This window comes from Botryllus schlosseri, chromosome 10 (genome assembly GCF_051294905.1).
Source record: "Botryllus schlosseri isolate E-star chromosome 10, Bs_hap1, whole genome shotgun sequence".
NCBI classification, from domain to species: Eukaryota; Metazoa; Chordata; class Ascidiacea; order Stolidobranchia; family Styelidae; genus Botryllus; species Botryllus schlosseri.
The window spans coordinates 13936072-13963874 of NC_137245.1; the positions used below are offsets into that span (position 1 = coordinate 13936072).

General features: G+C 40.0%; 1 protein-coding gene and 1 long non-coding RNA gene across 2 annotated transcripts; both read right to left on the bottom strand.

Moving 5' to 3' along the window:
* Positions 1-2130: 2130 nt before the first annotated feature.
* On the bottom strand, positions 2131-6038 carry LOC145448389 (uncharacterized). The gene is made up of 3 exons (XR_013917894.1): positions 5913-6038; positions 5575-5664; positions 2131-2221 (listed from the first exon to the last, which is right to left on the bottom strand). It is a non-coding gene; the product is annotated as an uncharacterized LOC145448389 (long non-coding RNA).
* A 7198-nt stretch (positions 6039-13236) lies between these two features.
* Positions 13237-14124, bottom strand: LOC145448813 (putative methyltransferase DDB_G0268948). Its single transcript, XM_080327261.1, has one exon. It carries the CDS (start codon positions 14122-14124, stop codon positions 13237-13239), a length of 888 nt encoding a protein of 295 aa, XP_080183387.1.
* Between the last annotated feature and the right edge of the window lie 13679 nt (positions 14125-27803).

The window sequence follows — 27803 nt, forward strand, 5'->3', positions numbered from 1 at the left end:
TCGATCATTATCTAATGAACTGTTTGAAGTATGTACGGCAACGTGCAAATCTGAAACGCTATATATATTAATAATGACAGTCTTTTAAATACAGTAGACCTATTAACTAGTGAATGCATGTTAGATCATGTCATTCAATATGTCAAGGAAACAAGGCGTTTTATTTAAATGTTTATATCTCTGAATTCGTAGTGGTTATGTCTCCGAATTGGATGTGTGCCTACAGATCACTCAAATATGCCTGTGTATACCTCTGTCGACGATTTATTTTTTCATCATTCTAATATTTCTTGGATGATAAGTTTGTGCATTTCTCATATGCATGCTATGGTGTGACGCAAAAGGCTTTAATGTGAAAAGCTTCACCATCTTTTCATCGTTTTTACCAATAATAATAATAATAAACTTGATGACTTGAAATTGACTCGTGAATTTTGCTCCGAGTCACGAGTCAATCCACATTTCTGATACGACGAGTCAAGTCAAGTCAAGTCATTTTAGCAAAGTGACTCGAGTCAAGTCAAGTCATACGAAAAAGGTGATTCGAGTCTGACTCGAGTCATCCCAACACTGATATTCACTGATACTTTGGTGAAAACATATTTGTCACTCCACAACTACTGTGGTCGAAGCGCAACAAAATTTGTGGCTTTTACTTGACTTTTATGAATATTAAATGTTGATACTCCGTGAAAACAGCACCGAAATTCCTCAGGCTATCTTTCGTATTGGGGGATTAAACTACTTCTACTTGACAAACTGAAAATAGCGAAAAGTAAGTAAGTAGATCACAAAATATTACTAAGTAGAAGTAGAGAAAATCAGATCTACTTGAGTAAGTACCAGAAGTAGGGGAAAACTACGTGAGTACTTCCAAAAAGTAAAAGTACTTCGTTACTGACCACCTCTGACTACTGCTGCTACGCAGTGGTGGCTTTTGGGGTGGGCGATCGCCCAGCCCCAACCCCCTCTGGTCGAATGGCCCCCCTCTTTGGTTTAAGCGCCTTTTTCAAAGAATATAGCGGAATATGGAAATCCGTGTATATATATGGAAATCCGTGTACCAATCAAGAAGATGATTCTGTACAGATAGGTCAATCGTCAGATCTCTGCATTTGTTAGAAAAGTCCCATATCCCGATAATCATCAAGTCAAGTCGTGTGTATAGTGACGCATATACACATCACGTAATCCGGTTCCATGTGGCGCACTAATATTAAGTTGGTAATAATAGATACGAAAGGAGGGTTACATACTGCGATTACATACTTATACAGGGGGCCCCTGGAAGTCTCGCCCAGCCCCCCAATCGTAGGGCCACCACTGCTGCTACGACAACGGAAGCTGTGATCATTTCGTTTGCGATCAGTTTATTAGTGATGTAACAATGGAGGATCAGTGAAACGTACAATCCGTGAATGACTGGTTGCTATCACATGCGACACTGGCGTGACCAATTGCGAGCAATCCGAACATACACAATTACACATACAGTGATTTAATCGACACCGTTTACTTGATGACTTGAATTTAATATATCGCTTCACTGAAATATAGCATTGGAATTAGCAATATGCATAGGTTCACGTTTCAAAAAGGTTCGCGTTCACACGAACCTGAACCTTTCGGCGGTTCACACCTTCCCTAGTCAATATCCTGGCACTAAAACCAAGCATGTATAATTCCATCTACATGGTTGTACTCGCCTGCCTGCTCTGCAGCTAAATATAGCTTACAACTGTATTATCTCGAGTGCTTTCATTCTTTCCGGTTAACCGTAAAACGTATACTTTCTGCTTACATATTATCAAAACCTAACACTTCAATGGATCCGACTTGAACATTTTATGACGAGTCGGTCGAACATGAAACGCAATTCTTACTTTCCATTTTCTAATCTTGGGCTACCCTATCTGTTACCATTTCCATTGCATACAGCAATTGACAGTCTAGTTCCGCTTGAAATTGTCACTTTGGGGTTTCCAAGAGTCAGAATTTCCCCTGACTCGATCGTCGGGAGATTATGCGCCCAAATCTGCGTCAGGAAGACAGGAAGACTTATTTGGGATCAGCAATCGCACTTAGATTAAAGAAGCGAGCGGTAACGTTTAATATTTGACGGGTACAGTTTGCTAGTGTAACTATAACGATTAAACTGCTGATTAGTTGTTAACGTTCACATTTCTGGAAATTCATGGCAGCTCATCTTTTCCCTTGATATCTGCAGAAAAGTTAAAATATCTAATTAGTTTCGGTTTAAACAGGTAGGCCTACAGTCCTTCATCATTCATCGTTTATAAAATGTAAAGAGCAGCATATATAATTATACGTACATCAATATCATCGATATAGCCATTTAAGAAGTGCACTTCCACATGCTGGCAAATACAATTACCAATTAATTTGTTAATTGGTAATGCACAGGGTCGTTTGCATTTTCAGGGTCTGTCCGCAGCATGTATAGCTCAATGGTTCGTAACCGGTGTGCCGCTGCACAAGGGTGTCGATTGGACTGCCCGGGAGTGCAGCTGGAAAATGTGGTAAGTAAGGTCGATGTATAACAAAAATTAAAGATTCCAAGTTCTGAGTGTGGCATAATTTGTGGCTCTATTATTTTACCAGCAAAGGACACATAATGTACAATGCGATGTAATGAACAGATATGAGGATGTCGAAACGACCAAACAGCCTAGGTCTCTCAATCTGGCATCCTCTTCAGCCTTATGTCTGGTGTAGCAGTGCTTGATATTTTTTTCAGGCTTCCTCGCGCTTTTCATTCTATTGACTTCTCTTGACTCGAGTCATTTTCTCAATAATACGAAAATGACTCGGCTCGAGTCGAGTCAATCTGTGTATTGACTTGACTTGGACTCGAGTCATTGTGCATGACTCGAACCAAGTCATATGACTCGAGACTCAGACGGCCAAGACAGGCATTTCATTGTAATTTTGAAGAATAGTAAAGTAACCACATCATTGGGATTACGTCTATCGGTACCGGTACTTTAAAATGCGACCAGAAACTGCTAAAATTGAGGAAGTTAGTATATTATAAATCTGAACCATTCGATATCACCAAACAGAGTCATACAAAAGTGGGTTTAACAAGACTTTAACTGGAAACTGAGCAGTCAACACATTGACTTGGACTCGGACTCGAGTCATAATACTATGACTCGGACTCGATCCTATTTTCGCTGACTTGTACTAGGACTTGACTCGGTGGTGAATTGAAATGACTCGACTTGACTTGAGTCAAAACTAGGAAAGTGAGATTGACTTGTGACTTGGTTACAACGCTGTATTTTCCCCTCTAATAGGGGTGCTGCGAGAGGGAAAAGGTGAAGAACTACTGATGTAGCTGAAAGAGACACTTGATGCTACGAAGAGCGCTAGCTTTATTCACACAATATCGCGAATGTTTTACTACATATACACTTTTAGGCAGCCAGAATAAAGTCGGTGGATCATACGGGGTGTAATTTCAGCTATAGCCGTGAAGTAACTCAGCGGCTACGTCAACACCATACACACGCAACGCAGCTATAAGGCTTTATTGGTATTTACAATGAAAAGGCCTTTGAAACACATATGTTTAAAATAAGACCGTTGTTTAAAGTATGATTAATATATTAAATATATGAAAAATAACATAATAATATATTCATAATGTAAATATATTAAACGGAAGCTTATATATTACTAAAATGTATATTAAAGTTCTGTACCCCAAAAAGTCTCTTCATACACAAAGTTATATTATATAATATGTATTAAATAAATACTTTCACGTGACCAGATCACTAAGCGGCATGCATGCACGACAGACTGTGAGCTGCATTAAGCAGCAATTGCACGACTTCAACTCCTCAGTGTTGTACATAAACAGGTCATCTTGAATCATGACCGGATTTGCAAATTCAAGCAACATGCATATTCAAAATGTGACTTTTTCTGAGATCGTGCATAAGAAATGCGTTGATGTTGATTGTTGTTGTTGTGTTTTAGTATCCATGGTGTTTCAACATCTATGGTAATTTTACACATGGTGGATATTGCTTATTACGACTCCTGATGAGATGCCGACCTTCAGGCTTTTGTACGACACCGCTTACGGGGATTGAATGATGAGGAGCCTTGATAAAACGCCAACACTTGGAAGGGATTCTGGAGTCGGTTGAAGTTAATTCCATGCACTATCGTACGTCGGTGCATCTCATTGGTTGGAGCTATACGGACAGTATTATCGAATGTGAATATAGTCAGTTGTCGCATCTAATTACCAACTCAGGGAAAAGATTCATCAACATTAACATAGGGCTGTGTTTAACCAACTGCTCAAATGTCATAAATTTCATTTTCAATTTCAATATCCCCGCTGACGTCGTCAGTTGGGAAAAATACGACTTGCTTTGTCTGATTTCGTTTGACATTGATTAAAGCACGTTTTGGTACACGATTTGTTTTAAATGCAACCCCAACTAGTAATTACGCGATCATTATTAGCCAAGCAAAACCACGCCGATGTAATCGGATAGCTAATTTGTTCACTACATATACCTGGGATTGTTCGGATTCAATTGATTTGCATGATTGTCGCGATCAGCTTGCGTTCCATTGCCGCGGTAGCCTGACGTACGTTCTTTATATCTTAATACCAAAATCAATGAGGTAATTTGAAGGCAAACAGGAAGTTACTCATTTTTTTCGGTTATAGCCTACATATAATTATTTACATGAATTCCAGAACATTTTGACCGGGCAGCATTTATTTTCAAATTTTATTTCAATGAACTGGAAGCGCATGTGTGATGATCTATAAACCAGCGGAAAAAACTCTCAGTGAGACGGTCATGATCTGTGGCATCCCGTATTGTTCCTAGTGTGTTTCTATCAGGTATGGTCCGCTGCTGCAACACTAATCCCCTCATAATCGTCAAAGCTGTAAAGCAGTACTTTTTCAATCAATCAATAAATAATCGACAATAGCATTCTGCCTGCACAACACACAATGTACAATGCGACGTAAGGAACAGATGGTAGTATGTCGAAACGACCAAGTACGGTCTCTCAATCTACCATCCACCCAGTGGCGTAGCAGCCACTTGGCACTTATGTCTCTGCGCCATGGGGGGGGGGGGGCGGCAAAATGTGAGGTGATGACCTTTTTTTTTGTCAACGCAACAAGATTTCCAGTAAATATAATTGAAAAGATTGAAACAATTTCAAATTTTGAGCGCCATTTTCAACGATAGCCAGGGGCGGCAGCACATATGCTCATACGCCACTGCATCCACCTCGACCTAATGCCCGATGTTACGGTATTCGATATTGGTCTTGCCACTGTTTTTCTTTAACGGCACTTTCCTCGTATTTTTCATTCGCTTCTTATATTCGCCCTTCTCCGCGGTCGTTCTCTGGACATTATTGTAAATTAGCCGTAAGAGCAGCGACAAATATGGGCCTACTGTAGAATGAGCAATTGAGCATCGATGTCGAAACACCGTTGAAAGAAACCATAATAATGATCGAACAACGCAGAACGCAACCGAGCTCTTGTTCCATTACATATACCTGGAATTGTTCGGATTCAATTGATTTGCATGGTTGTCGCGATCAGCTTGCGTTCCACTGCCCTCGTAGCTTGACGAATATCCATCATATCTTAAAACCAAAATTAAGGTAATTCCAAGACAAACAGGAAGTTACTAGTTTTTGTTTGTTCAGTTATACGTATAACACGTTATTTACATTGACTCATGATATCCATAACATTTTGACCGGGAAGCATATATTTTCAAATTATATTTCAATGAGCTGGAAGAAGATGGATGATGATCTTTTGAACCAACGGAAAAAAAAACTCCCAGATCTTGTCCCATTATGAATTAATATCGGTATGAAAATATCACCTGTAATTGTTCGGGTTGCATTGATTTGCATGATTGTCATTATTGGCCTTCTGCTGTGAATCCATGGTTGATTCCGAGCTACCTATTTCGTTCACTATTCCAAATATACGTCTCCAACTGAATTCAGTGAAATATAAAATGTGACAGGGATTTTATATTGGAGTATAGAAAATAGTGGGCCGCGTCAGGCTCCTCATCACACACAGTCCGAAAGTAGCGATCCGACGACTTCATAATCCAGCACAAGCCCATGGAAGCCCATGTATATGCTCATTACACGGATACCGTTTACGTGCAACTTCGTTGAACTACATGAAACTGCCACCCGCTCAGTTTCAGTTTCAGTTTCAACGACAATATGTATCGCTAAATTGATGGAGTTGCCATGGTCTAGCTTGGCAAATATGGTTTGCGAGAAAACAAAACAGCAGATAAAAATGATGCGCCCCATATAGAAATACCAACTTGGAATAGTGTGCTTCTCACGAAAGAAATTTGTTTCCGGTACGTTCAGGCCAGTGATTCCCAACTGCGGCTCCAAGATAGTCTTCTTGCGGCTCTGATTAACCCTTTGGGGGGGGGTTGATATTCATGAAATTGAAGCACTATTTTCAAATTCATATTGTGACCTTCCCGAGACTTGAACCCGCGTATGGTTTCAGTTTAAAAGTGAGCTGCGTATAGCCTTATATCAATTTCGACCTCGATCAATGCCCTATACCACGCTTTGCGTGTTTTATAAAATCGAAAAAACAAACTTTTTCTCCAAAAAAATCATCCAATTTCGAAATTTTGTCCAAGCTGGCCCTCAATGTGAAGTCCGAGAGTAAAATACGATGCTTCATCGCGTAGCTGCCGTTGCCAGGTTTCGAACATGCCGTCGATCATGGCTTTGGAGCAGTCGCAAATTTTAAACTGCTCCAGCTCCAACTCCGGAGCTCTCTTTTATCATGAATTAGCTCCGGTTCCTGCTCTGGCTCCGGCTGCTGTGTTTATATAGCTCAGTGTCCGGAGCTCATTGATAAGCACTGCTCCGTCTCCAGCTCCGGCTCCGGCAACTATCGTTCGATTGTAGTATAGATAACTAAGGTAAACCTTAGTTATCTATGGTTGTAGCCGTCGTAAGGAACCATCATTTTGTGGGGGGCATGCAAAGTCCTGTGACGTGATAATTCCTTCGTGTCGTCTGTCGAGGACGTCATATCCGCACGAGAACGCACTATACTCCATGCCGTTGCATGTAAAGTTTGTACACATTATACAGCGTTAAAACAGTGACGTGACGTGACGTTTTAATACCGGTACTGCGCTCGTTAATATTAAGCCACACAGTCCAATTTAATCTTGAAATGGTGCGATTTGTTCAACTGTAACTGCAGAAATGAGCGCATGTCGCGACCTTATCAGCAGAAATCAACATTCCACCAATTATACCCAATGGTTTGAAATTCGATATTAGTGCGCTCGTTACCGTCCATGACGTGACGAAGTAGTTATCTAGCTACTTTACGAAAATTAAGTGTACTATCTTCCAAATCGGTATGAAACAATATCAACACATTAATATTATCAAGTCGCATTAGTCCTAAATACACATAATAGAATATCTGAGGAAAGTATCATGTGACTGAGTAAAGTGTCAGCTAAAGTACATGAAAAAGGTTAGCACTGAATCGTTATGTTATGGTAATAGAACCTACAACCTACTGCAAGATAGTCGCCTACGCCCTGTGTGATAACATCATTGAACCCAAGTTATTATCCATACATAGTGGTAAATACACATAAAATCGTGCATATAGTTGATAGTCTAATGCGAGTCTGAAATATTAAAAAAATCATACGCAGAATCTGGATGTTACCAACGTCCTTATTTCTCGAAAGTGTACGCATTAATATTATCAAGTCGCATTAGTCCTAAATACACATAACAGAATATCTGAGGAAAGTATCATTAGAACATCTGAGGAAATTATCTACATGTGTACCCTCAGAAATCGAAACCGCGATATCTCTCTACACTCGAAATCACATTTTATATTAATTAGTTAGTGATGATGACATTTCCCAATCTTTTCAGAGGTCTCGTCTTGTGTATCATACATATTCTTAAATACACATAAAATCATGCTGACGTCATGAAACCGAGCGGTGAACATAAATACACACACACGGCGATAGTCTAGCGGTGATTGACGTGACGATGATGTGGCAATGGGCGTCACATAGGCGCGGCGCTTGATGATGTGGCACAGCTGTGACAGATGACGTAGCGGGTGATGTGGCAATGGATTTCATATAGGCGTGGTAATTGGGGCGACGTGGCCTTCGCTAATTGGCCGGCGTATATCGATTCAACCCTCACCACTAATGTCGTGAATCATTTCCGTAGGGGCGTGGTCAGGGCGTGGTAATTAGGTCAATACACATTTGAGCCCCTACTCCCACTTCTAAAGCTTGAAGCAAACTAATATGCTTTCTCTTGCCCTGTATCCAGCCCCTTGCAAACTTACTAAACCACTTTTAGGTAATTTTCCGTCGTGAACTTGAACGTGTACTTAAAAGTCACTGATTCTAACCCGGTGTGTTGTTTGCAATGCTAGAAAATCACACAGACTGCCATAAGATGCATTACAAAGCCGCATACACAGCCGACTTGATATGTTATGGCAGAATTTAAGCACTTTTTTCAACCGAAAAAAAATTAGGGAAAACTTGTTTCTGTCAAGTTTAGCAGAAATATGAAAAAGGTGTCAAACGAATCTGAAAATTATAATCTTTTCTTTGAAACTAAAACCGAGTGTCTGCTGCACATGCTGACGGCGTAATTGCTATCGTAACGAGGACCTGGACCTAGGCCATCAACCTGATGCAAATATGATCGCCACCCTCCAAAGGGTTAACCTCTAAATTTGCCACAAAAATATAATAGGCGACAGTCGTTGTTTGTTTCTATGAATAGCTATAGGCAATTTCTGTATATGAATGATAAAATGAAAGATATTAGTTATGTCTAAAGCCGTCCAAGGCCGCTTCTGAAAACCGGGGAAGAGAATTCTTGCAGACTAGCGTCAAACGCATGGATGAATACCCGTCAGACAAGGATGTATCTTGAGTTCTGCTAGTCATAGCCCTTTTTACATCGTTTCTGTGAAGAGTAAATTTTGACACAACTTTGCTAACATCAAAATAACGGCTCATAGTCAAGTATAAATTGCGTTAAGTCCGACATTGCTCAGTGTATAATTTAGGGCAGTGCTCTTCAACTTTTTTCATCGTGGTACACCCTTTCAACGTTTACTCAAAACTCGTACATCCCTGACCATATAATACACCGATACCGTAGAAAGCCGCATTTCGATTACATATATAGCATACGGCCGCATTCCAGGGGAGAGACGTCATGGCCCATGGACTACAAATACTCATATGAAACTGGCTACGGAGAACTTTGCAGCGCCATTGTGGTGTACTGTGCCGTCACTAATTTCTTGAGATATGCCTTCCGTATAAAATTTTCTAAAGAAGCTAAACATCCCCGCAGGCTTACTATATATATGTATATATATATATATATATATACGATAGGTATATGCACTTGTTTAAAACATGTTTTTATTGATGAAGTCATGACGTCACGAATATTCAATTGTGAAGTCATAATGGATTGACATTGACGATTGAAAATATAGGGTAAATATATCTCCTTTGACGAAATATCTGTACTATTGCTGTTGAACCGACTATTTTGAGGGTTCCAACCATCCCATATCGATATACGTCCGCTATATCGGGTGGTAATTGTGCGTAGGCTCATACAACATGTTTTTGGAAAGTATTTAAACAATTATGGCATAATTTTACAACTTAAAAAAAAACACGATTTTTTTTTAAAAAGACCTTTGTTTAAAACACTGTTTAAAACATGTTTTAAACAAAGTGTTTTAAAACACCGTTTATTTTAAATGCAACCCTACTATGTGTGCGTCGCCGTTGCGCGATGGTCGTTCGACTGATACCAGAGGCGGTCAGTAACGAAGTACTTCTACTTTTTCGAAGTACTCAAGTAGTTTTCCTCTACTTCTGGTACTTACTCTAGTAGATCTGATTTTTGCTGCTTCTACTTCTACTTCGTAATATTTTGTGATCTACTTACTTACTTTTCGCTATTTTCAGTTTGTCAAGTAGAAGTAGTTCAATCTTCCAATCAGAAAGATAGCCTGAGAAATTTCGGGGCTGTTTTCACGGAGTATCAACATTTAATTTTCACAAAAGTCGAGTAAAGCCAAGAATTTTCGTGGCGCTTCGCGCGCAGTGGATACGGAGTGACCAGTATGATTTCACGAAGGTATCGGTGAATATAATTTAGGTCGCGGGTTGGCGTGGCTCGGTTTACACCACATTGCCGCCCTTCGCCAATATGAAATAATTCATCACAGTATATATGGCTCATCATAACGTTTGAAACTGATGTTTCGCAATCTAGCATTTACTTGTCATATCGTAATCTAGCATGTCCATGGCGTGTCCTAATCTGGAAACGTGGACTCTGACTTTTTTTTTAGTTTTAGAGCTGTTTTAGCACACCACCCTTGAAACTTTCTGGACTAAAGGCATGAAATACATGTTCCACTTTTAGAAGTAGTATTTATATTTCACTTTTAATTCCCAGTAGCCTATCATATACTTTGAGTTATAATTAATATCAGTTCTTTTGTCTGGATAACATACATGTTGAAGTATAAAAGCAAGTGTAGTAATGCCTTTAATTTCCGGAAGTAAAGCTACAAAATATGGCATTTTTACGGTCCAACATATTTTTTATTCACGTTTACTAATTCTTATGTTCGTGCATTTTACGTTGGTATCGTTTGTTTCTTATTTGTCTAGGATTAGTAATTACCGCCAATCATTATTTCCTCGTGTGTCGTGCTTTGTATATATACCCTGTGTTCTGTTGACGACTGTCTTTTTCGTTTAACTGCACTCTGGATCGTGTCGCTGCCAAAAGTTATTCTGCTGTATAATATACTGATTCCGTATTGCAACCTCGTCGTATTGAGTTATTGTTCAAACAAGATCAAGAACATAACCCTAATCGCGCAAAGTGTTTACACCGTATCCTATACAACTTCTCCGTATTGCTCTTCGACTAAACTACAGGCCTTATTGTATGGAGTATGGCGCCATACCATGCTATTTTCTAAAACGTGCTATTCGAGGAAACAGAGGATTAGTATCGCATTTCCATATCAATACTATCATGATGTGGATGAATGCTTATGCTATCGAAAATTGGATACCTGTTGGTATGCATCAATAAGAATCAAGCTCGTCACCTTTCACATAGCTCAATATGCACCTTTTTACAATCCATGTGAACGAATTAGGATCGTTTTGACAACTACTTACTTACTTGAGTACTTTTAAAGTCAGTCAATTCTACTTCTACTTCAAGTAGTTTTAGGTTGCTTATGGAAGAAGTACTTCTACTCGTACTTGAGTAGATTTTTTCGTCGCTACTTCTACTTCTACTTGAGTAGCTTTCTTGACTACTTTGACCACCTCTGACTGATACCAACCATTATTTGGTCTTGCATAATGATTTAATCCCTTTACACACTCAGTGTCTGGTGACAGCATATACTTTCGTAAATTAACATATGTTTGAATATTTCGGAGCAGATCTATTCAACTTGAAATTTTTCTTCGCACTACACGCAATATATATTGTCAGTGTTTTTCTATTATTATTGACTACCCGCCTTTCGATAAATGAAATGAAAAAATAAGCATAATGTACAGAATTGAATATAACTGTATTCGTGGATGCTGTTTGAGGTTGCGGGACTATTAGATTCTGTGGAGGTAAAGGCACACACTCAGCTCATACACGATTTGTGATCATACAACCGACTTGCCCATCACTGGTTGTAGCTCATTAGGCCCGATAAGCAGCCTAGTTGTGACTGCGGTCTTGGTACGTCGTGCGCAATGGCGTACGTAGGGGACGTTGGAGTTCGAAACCTCAACCCGTCCTTCTGCGATATTATAAAATTATCTGTAATTAAGTGATTAGTATCACGATGTCACGTTTCGACAGAACAATACGACGCCCCTTTACTTGATGCACAATTGATATTTTGCATCAGTATATAATCTACACAGTAATATATTGTGGTGCATTCTTGTTTCTATGACTCAGCGGAAATTTGGTGTTCCGCGAAGTCTTGCATATTTGCGTGGGCGTACCGTGGGTTAGCAAAAGGTTAAGAAACACTGCTATATAGGCCTATCATGCGGATAGGATAAAAATAAGGGATCAGTCGCCATCTTGAAATACTCTAAAATGTCAGAATTCAAGCTTACGTATCCCTCTTGAAGTTAGCCCATGTGTCGGACTCGAATGTCATATTGCGGTTCGAGATCGTGGGAAAAACTGCGGTGGTACAAAAGTTCAGCATTACATATCCTCAACTCGACTGTTGTCAATAAATAATTTCCGAGTTTGAAATTTTTCCACATATGAATATCCACAGTTTCGAGTTACATCATCCGTTTTGAACCAATGAGGATTTGCTAACTCGACCCCATATACTCATCAAAATGACATAGACAGCAGTGACGTTTATTACTGTTTGCAATTAACTAAGTACGATGAGATTTTCTAACTGGCAATTTTATGAATAGCATTTCTAATGTCATGGTCCCTGCATTACATATATCACATATTAAGACGAAAAGTTGTTTGATCGTCTTCACTGTTCAATGGAAAATGGTCATCGGTCATGCATGCTATGTCAATACATTTGTTGCTGGAATTTGGGTAGATCCCGTGTGGCCCTTGATTATATTTTGTCGCCCACAAATGTAGGCTGGATATTACCATACTACTGAAAAACAAAGGCGAAGGTTACGATTACCATTTGTTACATTCTTGCACTCGTTCTGCCGGCAAGGAATCGAAAGATCCGGATCCGGGCGGAAACCCAAACCAAGTGTGGCATGCCTGGTTTAGTGCTGTCACTGAGTCTAGCGAATGATGTTGATTGAGTAAGCCATGATAGCACTAGAATAGAACATATTAGACGCGAAATCATTGGATGGGAATAGGCTATATATTCCGTGAGAGTGATAGACAGATAACGGTACAGCAGTGTATCAGCAATTCAGCTTTCAGCAACAAATAACACATATTAAATCTGAATTTTTGCAAGTATATTTCTACTTCAGCAGCAAATAACCTATTGCGGTGTTCGCATGGGAACGTGCATCTCCAGATTTGGTTCCTATGGCAACAAAAACGTTGCGTAGCAGGCTGGAATTATGCGATTCCAAACGGCTTCTTCTTTTCAATGATCATTGCCGAGAATTCGAATGTGACCATAAACTCCGTATCGTCATTGCCGTCCAGTCCTGCATGACGAAGTATCTCAACTAAGCCCTGGCGGAATATATTTATTGGATCTTTATCTGGCTCGGGATATTTTTTGGTGCGATATCCAGCAATTACCGACATGTAATCCAGCATTTTCTTTACCGTGTATTTTCTATCACTTTTTGCGACATGGAGCCAGCGCTTAGTGGGGTTAGCCAGCGACTTGAAAATGGCTGCGTAGCGACTTACATGGATTTCACGTACAGTTTCATTGACACCACAATTAATGTGGAATTCCCGCAAGACTTGTTTCCACCTTGACGAGTCCGCTGAGTAGTTCGCTATAGGTCTGCCATCCAATGAAGTGAGTATATTTGGACCGTACACCAAGCAAGCTAATATGCCGCCATCCACTAATATTCTATCACATTCCGCCAAGAAGACCGGCGTGTTCAGATAATGAAAAGATATTCCGCAGGTTACAAGGTCGGTTGAGCATGATTCAACTGGCAAAAGATCATCTGATACCAATTCAAACTTCACGTTCGAATTAGTTACTGTCTTTCTAGCATTTTCAATCATACTTTTGCTGACGTCGACACCAATCACATGATCGAAATCATCCGCAAGGACCTTTGTTAACTTCCCAGCCCCACAGCCAACGTCCAAGAGGAGACGCCGGCGAACTCCATACGATTCGTTTTGCTTTAGACATTCCAAAATAGCTTGCCTCATCTCGTCGGGCCATTCCAGTTGATTGGATTCGTAGTTGCTGACGAGATCTTGACCTTCAAAATCCTTTCTGTTGACCGAGTTGTCGTTGTTGCCTAACATGTCAGCAGTTGGATGGCTATAGTTAATGTTCGTATTCGAATGCTCAATACTATCGTCAGCCATTGAAGTAAAAACATATGATTAATAATTTGTTTGCTATTGTTGTTGATAGGTAGGCCTAAACTCATGGTATGCTTCGACATCAATGGTCATTGGTCATTTTTCACCAGGCCGTTATTCTCTTATGAATGCTGGGCCAAAAACCCTCTACCACGGACAACTTTCGTTATATCCAGGACCGCAACCCCCCCCCCCCGGTTATAATACTAAGGTATTTAATAGCAACGGACACGCCCCAATATGTTTTATCATTGATTAATTGCGATAAAATTTTCAAAGGAATGGAAAGGCTACCCTGACGGAGTGCTGTTTCGATCCTGGTTATGGCTATAGGCTGTAGTAAAACACCCCTCGTGGGGATCTGATGACCGTTAAGAGCAGGGGTCGCCAACTCAAAATAGGTCGCGGGCCACTTTTCCAAATTCCTGGAGGCCGCGGGCCGCATGACATCAATATCGATATAAAAGTAGGCAACGCAGTTCAACAACCACGTCTGATAACTCTACGTTATTACAACGCTGTGCTTTCTAACATAGGCGACGGTTATAGTCACCACAAAAGAACTAATATTTTATTGAACAAACACAAATACAACAAAAAGTATCATGATCATCAATGTCATTATATTTTGGACTATGAGCTGTACACGATACCTGACAATGACAACACTCTTTAGCCGCTAAAACAGGGGTGGCCAACATTTTTGTAATTCACGGCCGCATTTCGCGTACTCATGTAGGCTAGCCTGCGGCCGCATACCGGTGGTTAGTCGTGACAAACTATAGGTGGGGCCAAATACCCACGTTATCATGTCCATGTCCATTGCCGGTACACTCCGAACTAATCTATATGCACATATCGGCTTACTATGCGCACCAAATCGTTAGTAGTTATGTTGTAAAGAGCCACAGAGAACCAATCTGTAGTCGCGCGAAGCGCGAAAAATTTTTCATGTTCATGAGTGAATTTCGTCAATAAATATTAGTATAGTTTCACATATTACTATAAGATATTTATCCTTTCTCGGCCAATGTGATCAGATTCCCAGATACAGCTGATGCAGGGGGTATCTGCGAAAACTTAGGGTTGTTATTACAAGTGTCGACAGCCGCATAATTTTCCTTCTACTGCTGCAGATTGGCCACCCATGGATTGAAGAATCAATATTGGGGTTAGCTATACACGGTAGGCCTACTTGCTAGACAACTATCTCCTCGTAAAGCATGGTCTTTTGGAGCGCCCGAAGTCGTTTTGCAGGCGTCTCGGTCTTGGCAGTGGTGGGCCATTGCACGTCAAGGCAATATGCCCATTCGTACCAGCAAATTCTTCATCCATGGAATGATATTACCATGCCGAAGCCGTATCAACTAGTGAGTAATAGTGATAGTGGGCACATAGAATGGCTCACTTTGAAAAACAACAACATTATGTTTCAACTGAAATCAATTTTAGCGTTTCAACATGATTTACTAAGCGTTTTTCTGATTTTTTTTTTCAAATCAGGTCGCGGGCCGCAAAATAGGACCTCGCGGGCCGCGTGTTGGAGACCCCTGGTTAAGAGTCTAGATCAGGGGTTCTCAAAGGGTGGGCCATGGCCCACTGGTGGGCCACGGAGCATTTTGAGGTGGGCCACAGAGCTATTTAGAAAATTTCAGAATTCATGTAAGTTTAGTAATATTTCTTATGTTATTCGCTAAAAATATATTCGTATTACCTAATTATATATAGGCTACATAAAGCTTTTCAGCCGACTCTGATTAGACGTAGTGGCACGTATGAAGTCAGCATGTACAAATCGAAAACGTTAGGGAGAAACGGTGGCATTTTCTACTGGGTATGACAACCTACGGCTAACAGCAACTAAAATAATTTCAAGCGTATAATAACTGGAAGATAATGCTGAAGTAACCAAGTATTCCGGCAGGGTGATATGTCGTATGCCGTTGAAAGGGGTATGCAATGAACTCGCAATGAAGTGCAATTGATGTACAGATTTACTGTACTTGCCGGCCGTATTATTGCTGGCTAAAAATAGCCATAATTTCAAATTATTAGCAACTTCTGGCGAAGGTATACAGCACCACCGCAACGAGTCATAATGGATCGAGGATTTATCGGAGCGCATTAATCTTTGAAGTCGGTTTAAAATGTCCGGCCTGGAAATCATTGTAGGCTACATAATGAAAGAGTCACAGGAATTGATTGAATCATTGGATTGAATATTCTGACATCACAACTTCAGTTGTTTTGGTACAAGACATACAAAGTACATCATTCATATTGAAAAATATTTCTCCCCAGTCACCAATGAATTGTTCGATGCTGGCCCAGAATGATTATAATATTCCCCACAATAGTATCACTAAAGTTCCAACCACACAATGCGGAGATCTGATCATTATGTTTCGCGACGCGAATGGAGCAGCTGACGAAAATAATCTACTTAGGAGTTTTAGCTTATGATCTACCAGGGACGTGACTGCCGCATGCACACCCCCAATTGAGGGAGCTCGAAGGGGCCCAATATTATTTCGTTGGTCGTTCGTTGGAGGATATTTATTTTTAATTGAATTTTTTTCGCGCTTCGCGCGATTACATATCCCGGGAGATCGAGATTTAAATACATCATTCATCAGTAAGAGAAAAATACGTATATTTTAGAGAAATAGGCATATCGGCGCTGTCCATGACCACGCATTAAACAGGATTATGACTCCAAGATATCAGGTGGGCCACAGCACATTTTTAAACCGGAAAATGGGCCACGGCCAAGAAAGGGCTGAGAACCCCTGGTCTAGATCAAGGGTGTCAAACTCCACTTGCATCCTGGGCCGGATTCAAACCTTCAAACCGCTCGCGGGCCAGACCAGTCAAATGGTTCCAATATGTGACCTCAAAATGCGCTCCCTTGCTTTTCATTTGAATACTTTATTATCAATCATGTATACACAATAGTATATTACATTAGATTAGAGATCATAAGGCTATCTAGCAACACCTTTATTTGCAAACAGCGGAAATTTTGACAAAAATTCCAAGATTACTCGTTTGAATTTAACCGCTAAAACACTTACTCTAACGACGGAATAAGTTGGCAAACGTCTATGCTCCCTCTCGTTTAGTCGTAATCTGGCGTTAACTCTGTATATGCGTTGTGGGGAATACAAGAGGTTTAACTGTAAAGGCGTACGTTATAATTTGGCCCATTATTATTAATCGTGATTCTGGTCTCTCTGTCTGTCTGGGACCTTTTGAGTCAGAAGTGATACAGCATAGTGCCACCAAATATGTTTGAATAGTACTATTTTGTAACTATTATATTCTCCATGCGACCTGAATATAATAGTTTCGCTTTGGCTTTTCGCTTCGCGAATAACAACTTTTTGGCTCACGTTTCCTGAACTCAGTGTGCACTTTTTTGTGTTTTGGGAATTAGATGTCAGTATCACCAACTTGATCTTGATGGTGACTTCAGTGAGATCATAACACTGCTGTCGGATAATTATAATGTGGCCTATGATCTTGACATTTGCTGCCTTGTGGGAAGTAATTCTTGCTGTAATATTTGGACATTAGTTAGAAATGTACTGGATAATACCAGAGGTGGTCAGTAACGAAGTACTTCTACTTTTTCGAAGTAGTCAAGTAGCTTTCCTCTACTTCTGGTACTTACTCAAGTAGATATGATTTTCGCTACTTCTACTTCTATTTCTTAATATTTTTTGATCTACTTACTTACTTGCTATTTTCAGTTTGTCAGGTAGAAGTAGTTTAATCCTACAAACGGGAAGATAGCCTGAAAAATTCCGGGGCTGTTTTCACGGAATATCAACATGTAATTTTCATAAAATTTTAGTAAAGCCCAGGATTTCCGTTGCGCTTCGCGCGCAATCCAGTATGATTTCCCGATAGTATCGGTGAATATAATTTAGGTGGCGGGTTGTCGTGGTTCCGTTCACACCTCAGTATCACCCTTCGCCATTTCAAATATTTCATCGCAGAATACAATATTCATCACAGTATATATGGCTCATCAAAACGTTTGAAACCGGTGTTTCGCAATCTAGCATTTACTTATCAAATCGTAATCTAGCAGTCTATGGCGTGTCCTAATCTGGAAAAGTGGACTCTGACTTATTTTTAGTTTTTAAAGCTGTTTTAGCGTACCAACCTTGGAAACTTTCTGGACTAAAGACATGAAATACCTGTTCCGCTTTTAGAAGTAGTATTTATATTTCACTTTCAATTCCCAGTATCATATACTTTGAGTTCTCAATAATATCAATTTGGTTGTCTGGATAGCATGCATGTTGAAGTAGGGAGTGTGGTAATGCCTTTAATTTCAGGAAATAGATCTACACAGTATGTACGAGCCGGCATATTTTTTATTAACGTTTTTTACTCGCGCAAAGCGTTTACACCGTATCGCATACAACTTTTCCGTATTGCTCTTCGACTAAACTACAGGGCTTATAATATGGGGGAGGGCACCATACCATGAAATTTTCTAAAACGAGCTGTTCGAGTAAACAGAGGATTAGTATAGCATTTCCAAATCAACACTATCATTTTATTCTCATGATGCGGACGAATGCTTATGTTGTCCAAAATTGGATACCTCCTTGTATGCATCAATATTAATCAAGCTCGGCACCTTTCGCATAGCTCAATTTGGACCTTTTGACAATCCATGTGAACGAATTACGATCGTTTTCACAACTACTTACTTACTTGAGTAGATTTAAAGTCAGTCAATTCTACTTCTACTTCAAGTAGTTTTAGGTTGCTTATGGAAGAAGGACTTCTACTCGTACTTGAGTAGATTTGTTTCGTCGCTACTTCTACTCCAACTTGAGTAGCTTTCTTGACTACTTTGACCACCTCTGGATAATACATGGATTCTTCAATCTACTCAGAATTACCTCGCGGGCAGGATGAAATCGTCTGGCGGGCCGGGTGCGGCCCGCGTGTCGTATGTTTGACACCTCTGACCTAGATGAACGTCCAATGCCTTGCATAAGACCGCTCTCGAATACTTTTCAAACTCATCCCCGGTACTTATGGAATAATTTCTATTATGTACAATGTTTATATCGATATATAGCGAATGCTCAATTCAATTCAAAAAGTGTGACGATGACATGAGGAGCCGATAAAAATTTCGCAAGCCATTTATAGGTTCAATTGCAAATTTAGCAACTGCTTTATGCTTATATCTTCTGCTCATAAATTTAATGACTTCGCAACTTCGTCACACTATCGTGTAACTAACTACGCATAGTTCGGCATCTGACGCGTTACGTGAATGACACAGTAAGATGTCCTTTTCATCGGTGTTTTGAAAGCCGGTCTGGGAGCGCATTGGTGTGACATGCAGCGGTATTATTTTTTACCTCATACATGCATTGTTATAGCGACGCCTATCTTGTTGACAGCTTGTTGACTCTTCACGGAAAATGTCACAGCCTGTGCAATGGGAACAGGGCCGTAATAGCACTTCGTCAGGCCCCCAAAAAACGTTGGCCTTGGGCCCCCCATAGGGTGATAAACCGACCCCCCCCCCATCGTGTTGATCGCTTTTGCCAAGAAATCAGCCGTACCGTTTAGCGAGCCACCGCGAAGCGCAAAATTTTTCGATAATTGTCCTCTCTGCTCACTTTATCAGATTTACCGGTAGAGCTGAGTGAGGTGTCTTGGAAACTTAGGACCCGTAAATAATAAATAATAATTAAACATCTTCGGGCGGTCGGACTCGTTGGTATGACTTCGTTACATGATGTTATTTCGTGACCTCCTTTCTGCTATATAAAAAATATAGAATCGGGCAAACGTACTAAACTAAAAGACACACACGATTTCAAATTGGTATTTCTTCACTGGCGTATAATTTTTCCCTGCGGGATGGAATTCGTCTTCTGAGGTTCAGATTGCCAACACAGGAAAATTCGGCGCCAGTCATTAGGCGCCTAGGCTATGGACGAATAAACCTATATGCAATATGCATTTTATATACATAACGAAGTTTTCGGTCAGCGTAAGGGCAGTCCTTTTCGGCCAAGGTTTTTACGCTGCCGATCGTTCTGGCACACTTCTTGGAGTCGCATGCAATATGTCCTAAATCGTTATATGTCTTGGTGCGTCGTGTCGCGGTATTGGCCAACGCCGACATGACCATTTCTAAAAATCTTGCGTGTTCTTTTCTCTTGGGAAGAGTACCAAATAATCATGATATTTGGCACCTTGAAATCGCGCGTAGCGCAAAAAAATTGAAATGTTGCATAAATTTTCAAAAAATACTATATTATTTATGCTAATTCACGAAATAATTTTATGCCCCTTCGGGCTCGCCCCCCCCCCAATTGGGGGGTTTGGGGTGCGTCAGTTACGGTCCTGAATGGGAAGGTAGACTATGTGAACAAACGCATTACCAATGGGAGGTTCGATACATCGAAACACAGAATATTAGGACGTTCTATTGCTTAAGGATTCACAGTCGGATATGATCCTCTCAATGAAATTTTATTGATCATAGCTAGAATTTGTATCTGCGGGTATTTCAACTTCTCGTCTCTCTTAATGGTACAAGATTTCCAAGAAGTAGTCAGACAGTTTAGTGGCTGAGCAACCACTTCAGCGAAAAAAGTTTGTAACTGTGTATTAGGACACCCCCGCATACCACCCATGATATAGGGTTTGAATAATATCCCCCCAGAGTGGTGAAAGCGTGTTTGTGATCCATGTTAGATCTGGTCTGATCAATTACGAATCGTTCCCGACCTTCAGCCCATTTTTCGTAACTGTATTGCTATGTCTTGAGCATATTTCGTCGATACATATATTATTATATCCCTTAGCAATGGACAGTTCGTGACAACTACCTTTTCCATTTCGGTTATTGCAGGCTTGCTTATGCCCAGGTTGTGGACTTACGTAATTTCTACAAATTGATGACTTTCAGTAATATGAACCACAATCCACAACCTACTCGCTGACCTGTAGGCAGGGCCGTAACTTCCGCACCCCAAACCCACCCGATTGGGGGGGAGATCGAAGAGGGCCCAAAATTATTTCGTGAATTAGCATAAATGATAGAGTAATTTTTGAAAATTTATTCAACTTTTTCAAAAATTTTTCGCGCGTTGCGCGATTTCAATTTGCCCAATATCTTGAGTATTGGGTACTCTTCCCCCAAGAAAAAATACGCAAGATTTATAGAAATGGGCATATCAGCGTTGACCATTACGGCGCCACGATGCACCAAGACATGTAAAGTTCTAGACCATGTAACATGCGTTCATGTCTGGTTCAAGTTCTGGTCTTGGCAATCTGAACCTCACAAGAAAAATATCATCCCCGCAGGGAAACATTATATGCCAGTGAAGAAATACCAATTTGAAATCGTGTGATCTTTTAGTTTAGTACGTTTGGGCAATTCTATATTTTTTTTGATATAGCAGACAGGAGGTCACAAAATAACATCATGTAACGCAGTCATACCAGCGGGTCCGCCCGCCCGAAGATGTTGAATTATTATTAACGGGCTCTACACCTCACTCAGCTCTACCGGTAAATCTGATTACGTGAGCAGAGAGGATAAGAAATTGATAGCAATAAATATTCAATTCCCGATCTTATTGACCGAGCTTAATATAAATTATCGAGAATTTTCGCGCTTCGTGCTGGCTCACTAAACGATACGTCTATAATTTCGTGGCAAAGGCGAACAACGTGAGGGGGGGGGGTCGGTTTATCACCCAATGGGAGCCCAAGACTCTAGTTTTTTTGGGGGGGCTGACGAAGTGCTGTTACGGCCCTGCCTGTAGGGTTGTATTGTCCCAGACGATTCTAAGATCAATACTGAGGTTATTTGTGTGAACTTATAGGCTCCAGCAGAATAATGGTACTGCTCAATGCGCAATCTCCTCATATTGGGATGATATCAATATCTATGACGTTAGGGTTGCCATATGTCTTCTTTTAAGAGGATTTGTCTTCTTTTTTCAACAAAATTTTCAACAATATGCCCTCTTTTTCAATAAATTGAAAGTGTCCTCGGATGACGGCTACATGTCCTCTTTTTTTGGTAATTTGTCCCCTTTTCTTGGAAAAAGTGTTAAAATGTTATCAAAGACGCAGCGAACGCTAGAGTTGAGAAGACAATCAACGAAAAATACGGCGCGACGGATATTTGTGGAGTAGAGATGGCAAAGATAACCTTTTTTTTAGTCAACACCGCAAAAATGGGGTAATTTGGAAGTCGAGTCGGAAGGATGACCTTTTTTGTTGGTCAACACAACACTATTGGTCAAAAAGTTCTCAAAATCACCAGTTTTCTCTTCCGGTGCAAGAGCTTTCAGAATTTTTGAAAAGTTTCCTCTTTTTTGGATCTCAATATATGGTAACCTTACATGACGTGATTCGATGAATATTGTTTCCGATGCTGTACTGGGCTTCACTGTGTACCAAAGTTACACTGCATAATTCGTAAAACAAAATTATAATTCTTTTTCCCCTTCCTCGATTAGCAGGTCGCAAATATTATTTTGATTATGAACCTGATCATTGCGCTTACAATGCTCATATATTCCAGTTCCTCTCCCTTCCCCTAATCGCTTACATATTATTGCAACTGCGTAATTACTGAGATATGAGGATCGGATACTCAGAGACGTCCCCGTACCCTCCTTGCCCCACGGCATAATTTTGGATTTCATAGAATCCGTCGAAAAGTATTTGTTCTCAAGTTACAATTCCTACCATCGCTCGACAATAACTGTAATAAGTGCGGTATGTATTCAGGTCCGCCGAAATATAAATGAACTTCCCACCATATTACCACTAATGTAACAAGCACACAAACTGTGAAATCACGTAGATTAAGGGTATATAACTGGGAAGATTTACTTTGGAAGAGCAGATAGATATGCCAATCCTTTCATAAATACTCCTCCTTCCATATATGAAATATGAAAAAATAAGCAAACACACAGATGAAATCACTACAATTAGCTCCCATTCAACCGCACCCGTAGCGTGATAATATCACCTTCCGAACTATAAGTAGTATATTGAGCTATGGCCACACGAACAGTTGATGCGAATTGCTGAACAACACAAGCGCAACGCTGGATCGGTTTTAGCTTCTGCACAATACCGTTCGTCCGTAGTCGAATAATAAAAGTCAAGCCAGGCCAAACAATATGCAAAATACAGAAATATAAGTTATGCGATGGATGTATTCAGAAATTGATCACGCAGAATGCCTGACGTTTTATTTCGGCTAATTCATCAATTTGACTATACAATGGACGTTAGTTTTGAGAAGCAGCTATAGGTCCTTCCCGGTTCATTGTTTATTCTAGCTATGAATTAATAGTGCTATACTTTATGTTAATTGAACTGTATACTTCCTCCGAGACTTGATGGCAACATTGTGAGCTATATTATGCTTCACATTATTGGTGCCGTTAAAATATAAATTCGTGTAAAGATTGATATTGATATGATTGGAATGTCACCAACAATGCAATCACAGAGTTTACTACCATTGCGCTGACAGCTTATAACTACATACGCTACATTAAAAAATCGTAGAAAATAATTTGGTAGTCAAGGTATAGTGTGCGCAAGACAGGCTGGTATAGTGCCCGATTGGAGTCGATGCTACAGTTCCAGTTGTACGCACTAGCCGACTGACTAATGACTACCATGAGTTCTCTTGCCATCCTGATCACACACGTAGAGATCCACACGCAGTAGACATATAAGTGACGACGTAACTTTCTACTCAGTTACACGTAGACATGTCAAAACTACATCAAGTGGAAGTTCAAAATGAAAGATGTAAAAAGCAAGTGGATTCAAAAAGTATAGATTTGGCCTCGGATCGCATACGTTTACCAGTTTATCGGAGCCGTGACTATACTTTTGAAATGACACTTTTGATTAACGCAAAATTACTAATGGCGTCACATATAAATAGGTGGAATTCTCGTATATATCCAGATACCGTGATCAGACATGGGGTAATCGCGATTAGTAATCGTAATCGATTACGACGAATACAGCATTTTCAAGTAATCGTAATCGCAATCAATTACATTCGAAAAAATTCCGAAGTAATCGTAATCGTAATCGACTACTTCCAATATCTAATCGATTTCTCTGTGAAAGAACGATTACTTTTCATTTGTACAAAGACTATGACATAAACTGAACGATGAACATTCATGAACATTGAACAAGGATACCAGTTTGGTGATAGCACAATCATCTGATTTTTAAACGCCACCGCTCATTATTACGTCAGAAGTAGCCTCTTAGCTTTGCTCGTCATTGCGTAAGAAGTATCCACAGTAAATTGATATTCGATGTACGACTGTACGTACATTAGTGTGATTGTAAGAACACCCACCGTGATGTTTATCAGGTTATCAACACCTTCCACACACCACTACCTCGCAGCAGGATAATTAATCACCACTCTGCCTAGTTTAAAATAGTAACTTGCGTATTGATGTTTGGCTATGCAGGCATAGTTAGACACAGTTTGACCGTTGCTGCTTGGCGAGCAGTAGGCCTACGTACGTACACCGGACAAAAATGTGAAATTTTGTACTCGTCAAATAAATCATAACGGTTGCCACAACATAAGTTTTCATAAGTTTTCATAAGTTTTCATAAGTTTCATAAGTTTTCATAAGTTTTCATAAGTTTCATAAGTTTTCATAAGTTTCATAAGTTTCCATAATTTTCATAAGTTTCATAAGTTTTCATAAGTTTCATAAGTTTCCATAATTTTCATAATTTTCCTAGCACAAAATAAAGGCACCCGCGAATAATGGATGAGGCAGATTCGTTTGTGCCTCACCTGGCCATTGTTTCTGAGCGATTCCATTGTGAGCAATTAAGCCGAATTTAACATTCCTTGGCGATTTTGAGGGGGTTCTGGTGCTCTGACATTAATAATATTCGTATTTTCAGAATCAGTGCGACAATAGCATTTGATGGATACCAGTTATTTTGATTCTGAGTTGTATATCATGAATTGCATTGTCGCAGGTGAGGCACGACTCACCCGTGCCTCACCTGTGCCTCACCTCTCCTTTCGAGCCGTATTTTGAATATTAAATTTGCAAAATGTTGATTCTGGGTGAAAAATGTTCAAATTTAGTTATTCGTGAACATCGATGAAATATATCAAAATCATTGAGGGTTTTCACAATTTTCCCATACTCACCCTGACGACAGGTGAGGCACTGCGTCACCTGCCTCCATTGACCGCACGTCACTGCCATGCACTGATATTTGAATTGTATTCTTTGTATAAATAACATATTATCCATGTAAACTTCATTTAACGGTCCGGCATTGTCGTTTTCGCTTGTCTGAATAACTACTTTTTAGCACATTATTCCATAAAACTCAACTTTGTTTTTTCAGTTTTTGCCTTTTCGAAATTGGGTGTCAATGTCCCTGATTTGTTCCTATAGTGGTAACAAGTGTTAAACCAAAACACTGTAGTCTGGTGATTATAATGCAGCCTACGAACAGACTCGACATTTGCTGACTTGGGGAATATTTAACAGTAGTATTTTCTTCCAAACAAATCAACATTTGTGACAAATGTGCTGGATAATACAAGCATTTTTCAATCTACTCGGAATGGCTTCGCGGGTCGGATAAAATCGTCTGGCGGGCCGTATGTTTGACACCCACGGTGTAAACTCATTTTAATCTTCAAGTTACCAATGGCCTACTGATACAAACATATTGCTGTTTAAAGATGTTTTGTTGAGGATTGTAAAAAATATTTTTTTTCTATAGTCCGTCTCAAAAAAAAAGGATTAAAACCTCATCACGGAATCCATTTTATCTTGTGATATACATAACCACTAACCCAGAATATCTTGAAGATGAGCTGCTATATAGAAATGACTAGTCAGGAAATGATAACTAGATTGAAAAATCGATTTCTTAATTTTGGTGCCATATATGTTGCGATCGTGCTCAATGGTGTCGTCGGAAGCGTCAGGCGTTAATATTGTATTCAACGCCAGCTACTTTTGTGGAAATGGATTTTCGGCACTTCATATCGAATCGAACGTGTGAAGTTTACAGACATGACCACATATTTCAAGAAATAAGAAATACAGCTACAGAAATCCCTTCGAAATAATAAAAGTCTATCCATGTCTTCAAGAACGGTCATTTTGTTGCTGTTTATCACTAGCCTAGCCTAGATGACTGATGCACGATAATTGTGCTAAATTTTAACTAAAACTTGAAGGGGTCCGCGGGGTCCGTCACGGTACAAAAGGGGTCCGCGAAGACAAAAAGGTTGAGAACCAATGCTCTACTCGACCTGAAGCCCAGCGAATAACTAAGTCCCAATCGTATCCCCAGGTCGTCGATTCACCAGCCTCAGATAGGTGATGAGGGGTCAAGTGCATTTAGGCCCACATTGACCCCTGAATAATATTGAAGTCTAAACAGGAGGTGTGCAGTGCGACCGTGCAAAACATTTCAATGTTGGCATTGTTCGATCGCACCACATCAATTGAACATTCTCTTCGGGGCTTTGGAGCAACCGTAAATGTTGAATTGCTCCAGCTCCGGCTCCGGAGCTTTCTTCTATCATACATTAGCTCCGGCTCCAGCTCCGGTTCCAGCTCTGAAGACTATCGAATGGGTCTGTCTATATCAGGGGTTACCCGCGAGGTAATTTCCTATTATATTATCGAATTCCTGTTATATTATCGAAAATGAATTGCTCAGATTCTGAACTTGCAAGGTCAACCGAAAATTTGATTAGTCTGACCGCGACACTTGGGATGTTGATGACAAAAATATCAGTTCCGACGCATTGGGATATCCACGGTCCAGTCACATTTTTAGTAAATCGTCGTACATTACAATAAACTAAGTTAGTAGTGAAATTTTTCATCACACTTCGCGTGTTTAATTCATTAATTGTCACACGGTTTTTTGCTTGGTGGCCTTCCCCTCCTGAAAATGAAAGAGACACCTAATTTACCCGATTAAGTCTAACTATATTCGCAATTACGAGAGAAAGTCTTTTCGCGTTTGCGCTCGCAGATAGATAGTCGATGATTAAATGTTGGCACAAAATGATCGTCGCAAATTAGCGGAAACCTTCGATATCGATATGTGCAAATGCCGAATAGTCCTGTCCTTGACTCGGCGTATCAGAAATATGGATTGACTCGGGACTCGGAGCAAAATTCACCAGTCAATTTCAAGTCATCAAGTAATCGGTGTCGATAAAAATCAATGAATCTTGCATATGTTCGGATTGTTCGCGAAACGCTGGTGTAACCCGTGAGAGCGACCAATCATTTAATGATCGTGCGTTTTACAGAAACTACATTGTTCGCTCACAAATAAATTGACCGCAAACGAAGTGATCGAAGCTTACAGCTTACGTTGTCGTAAACTAGTATAGTAAAGTAATCAATCTCTGATTTTACCTAAACCAAACCTCTTGTTTTATTGAAATTAAATTCGAAGTTTATATAGTCCTCAACCATTGGCGCAAGCTCGAAGAATTGTATCATATCGATTAGTAAATGGGTTATGTATTGCATCCTATCAATTCG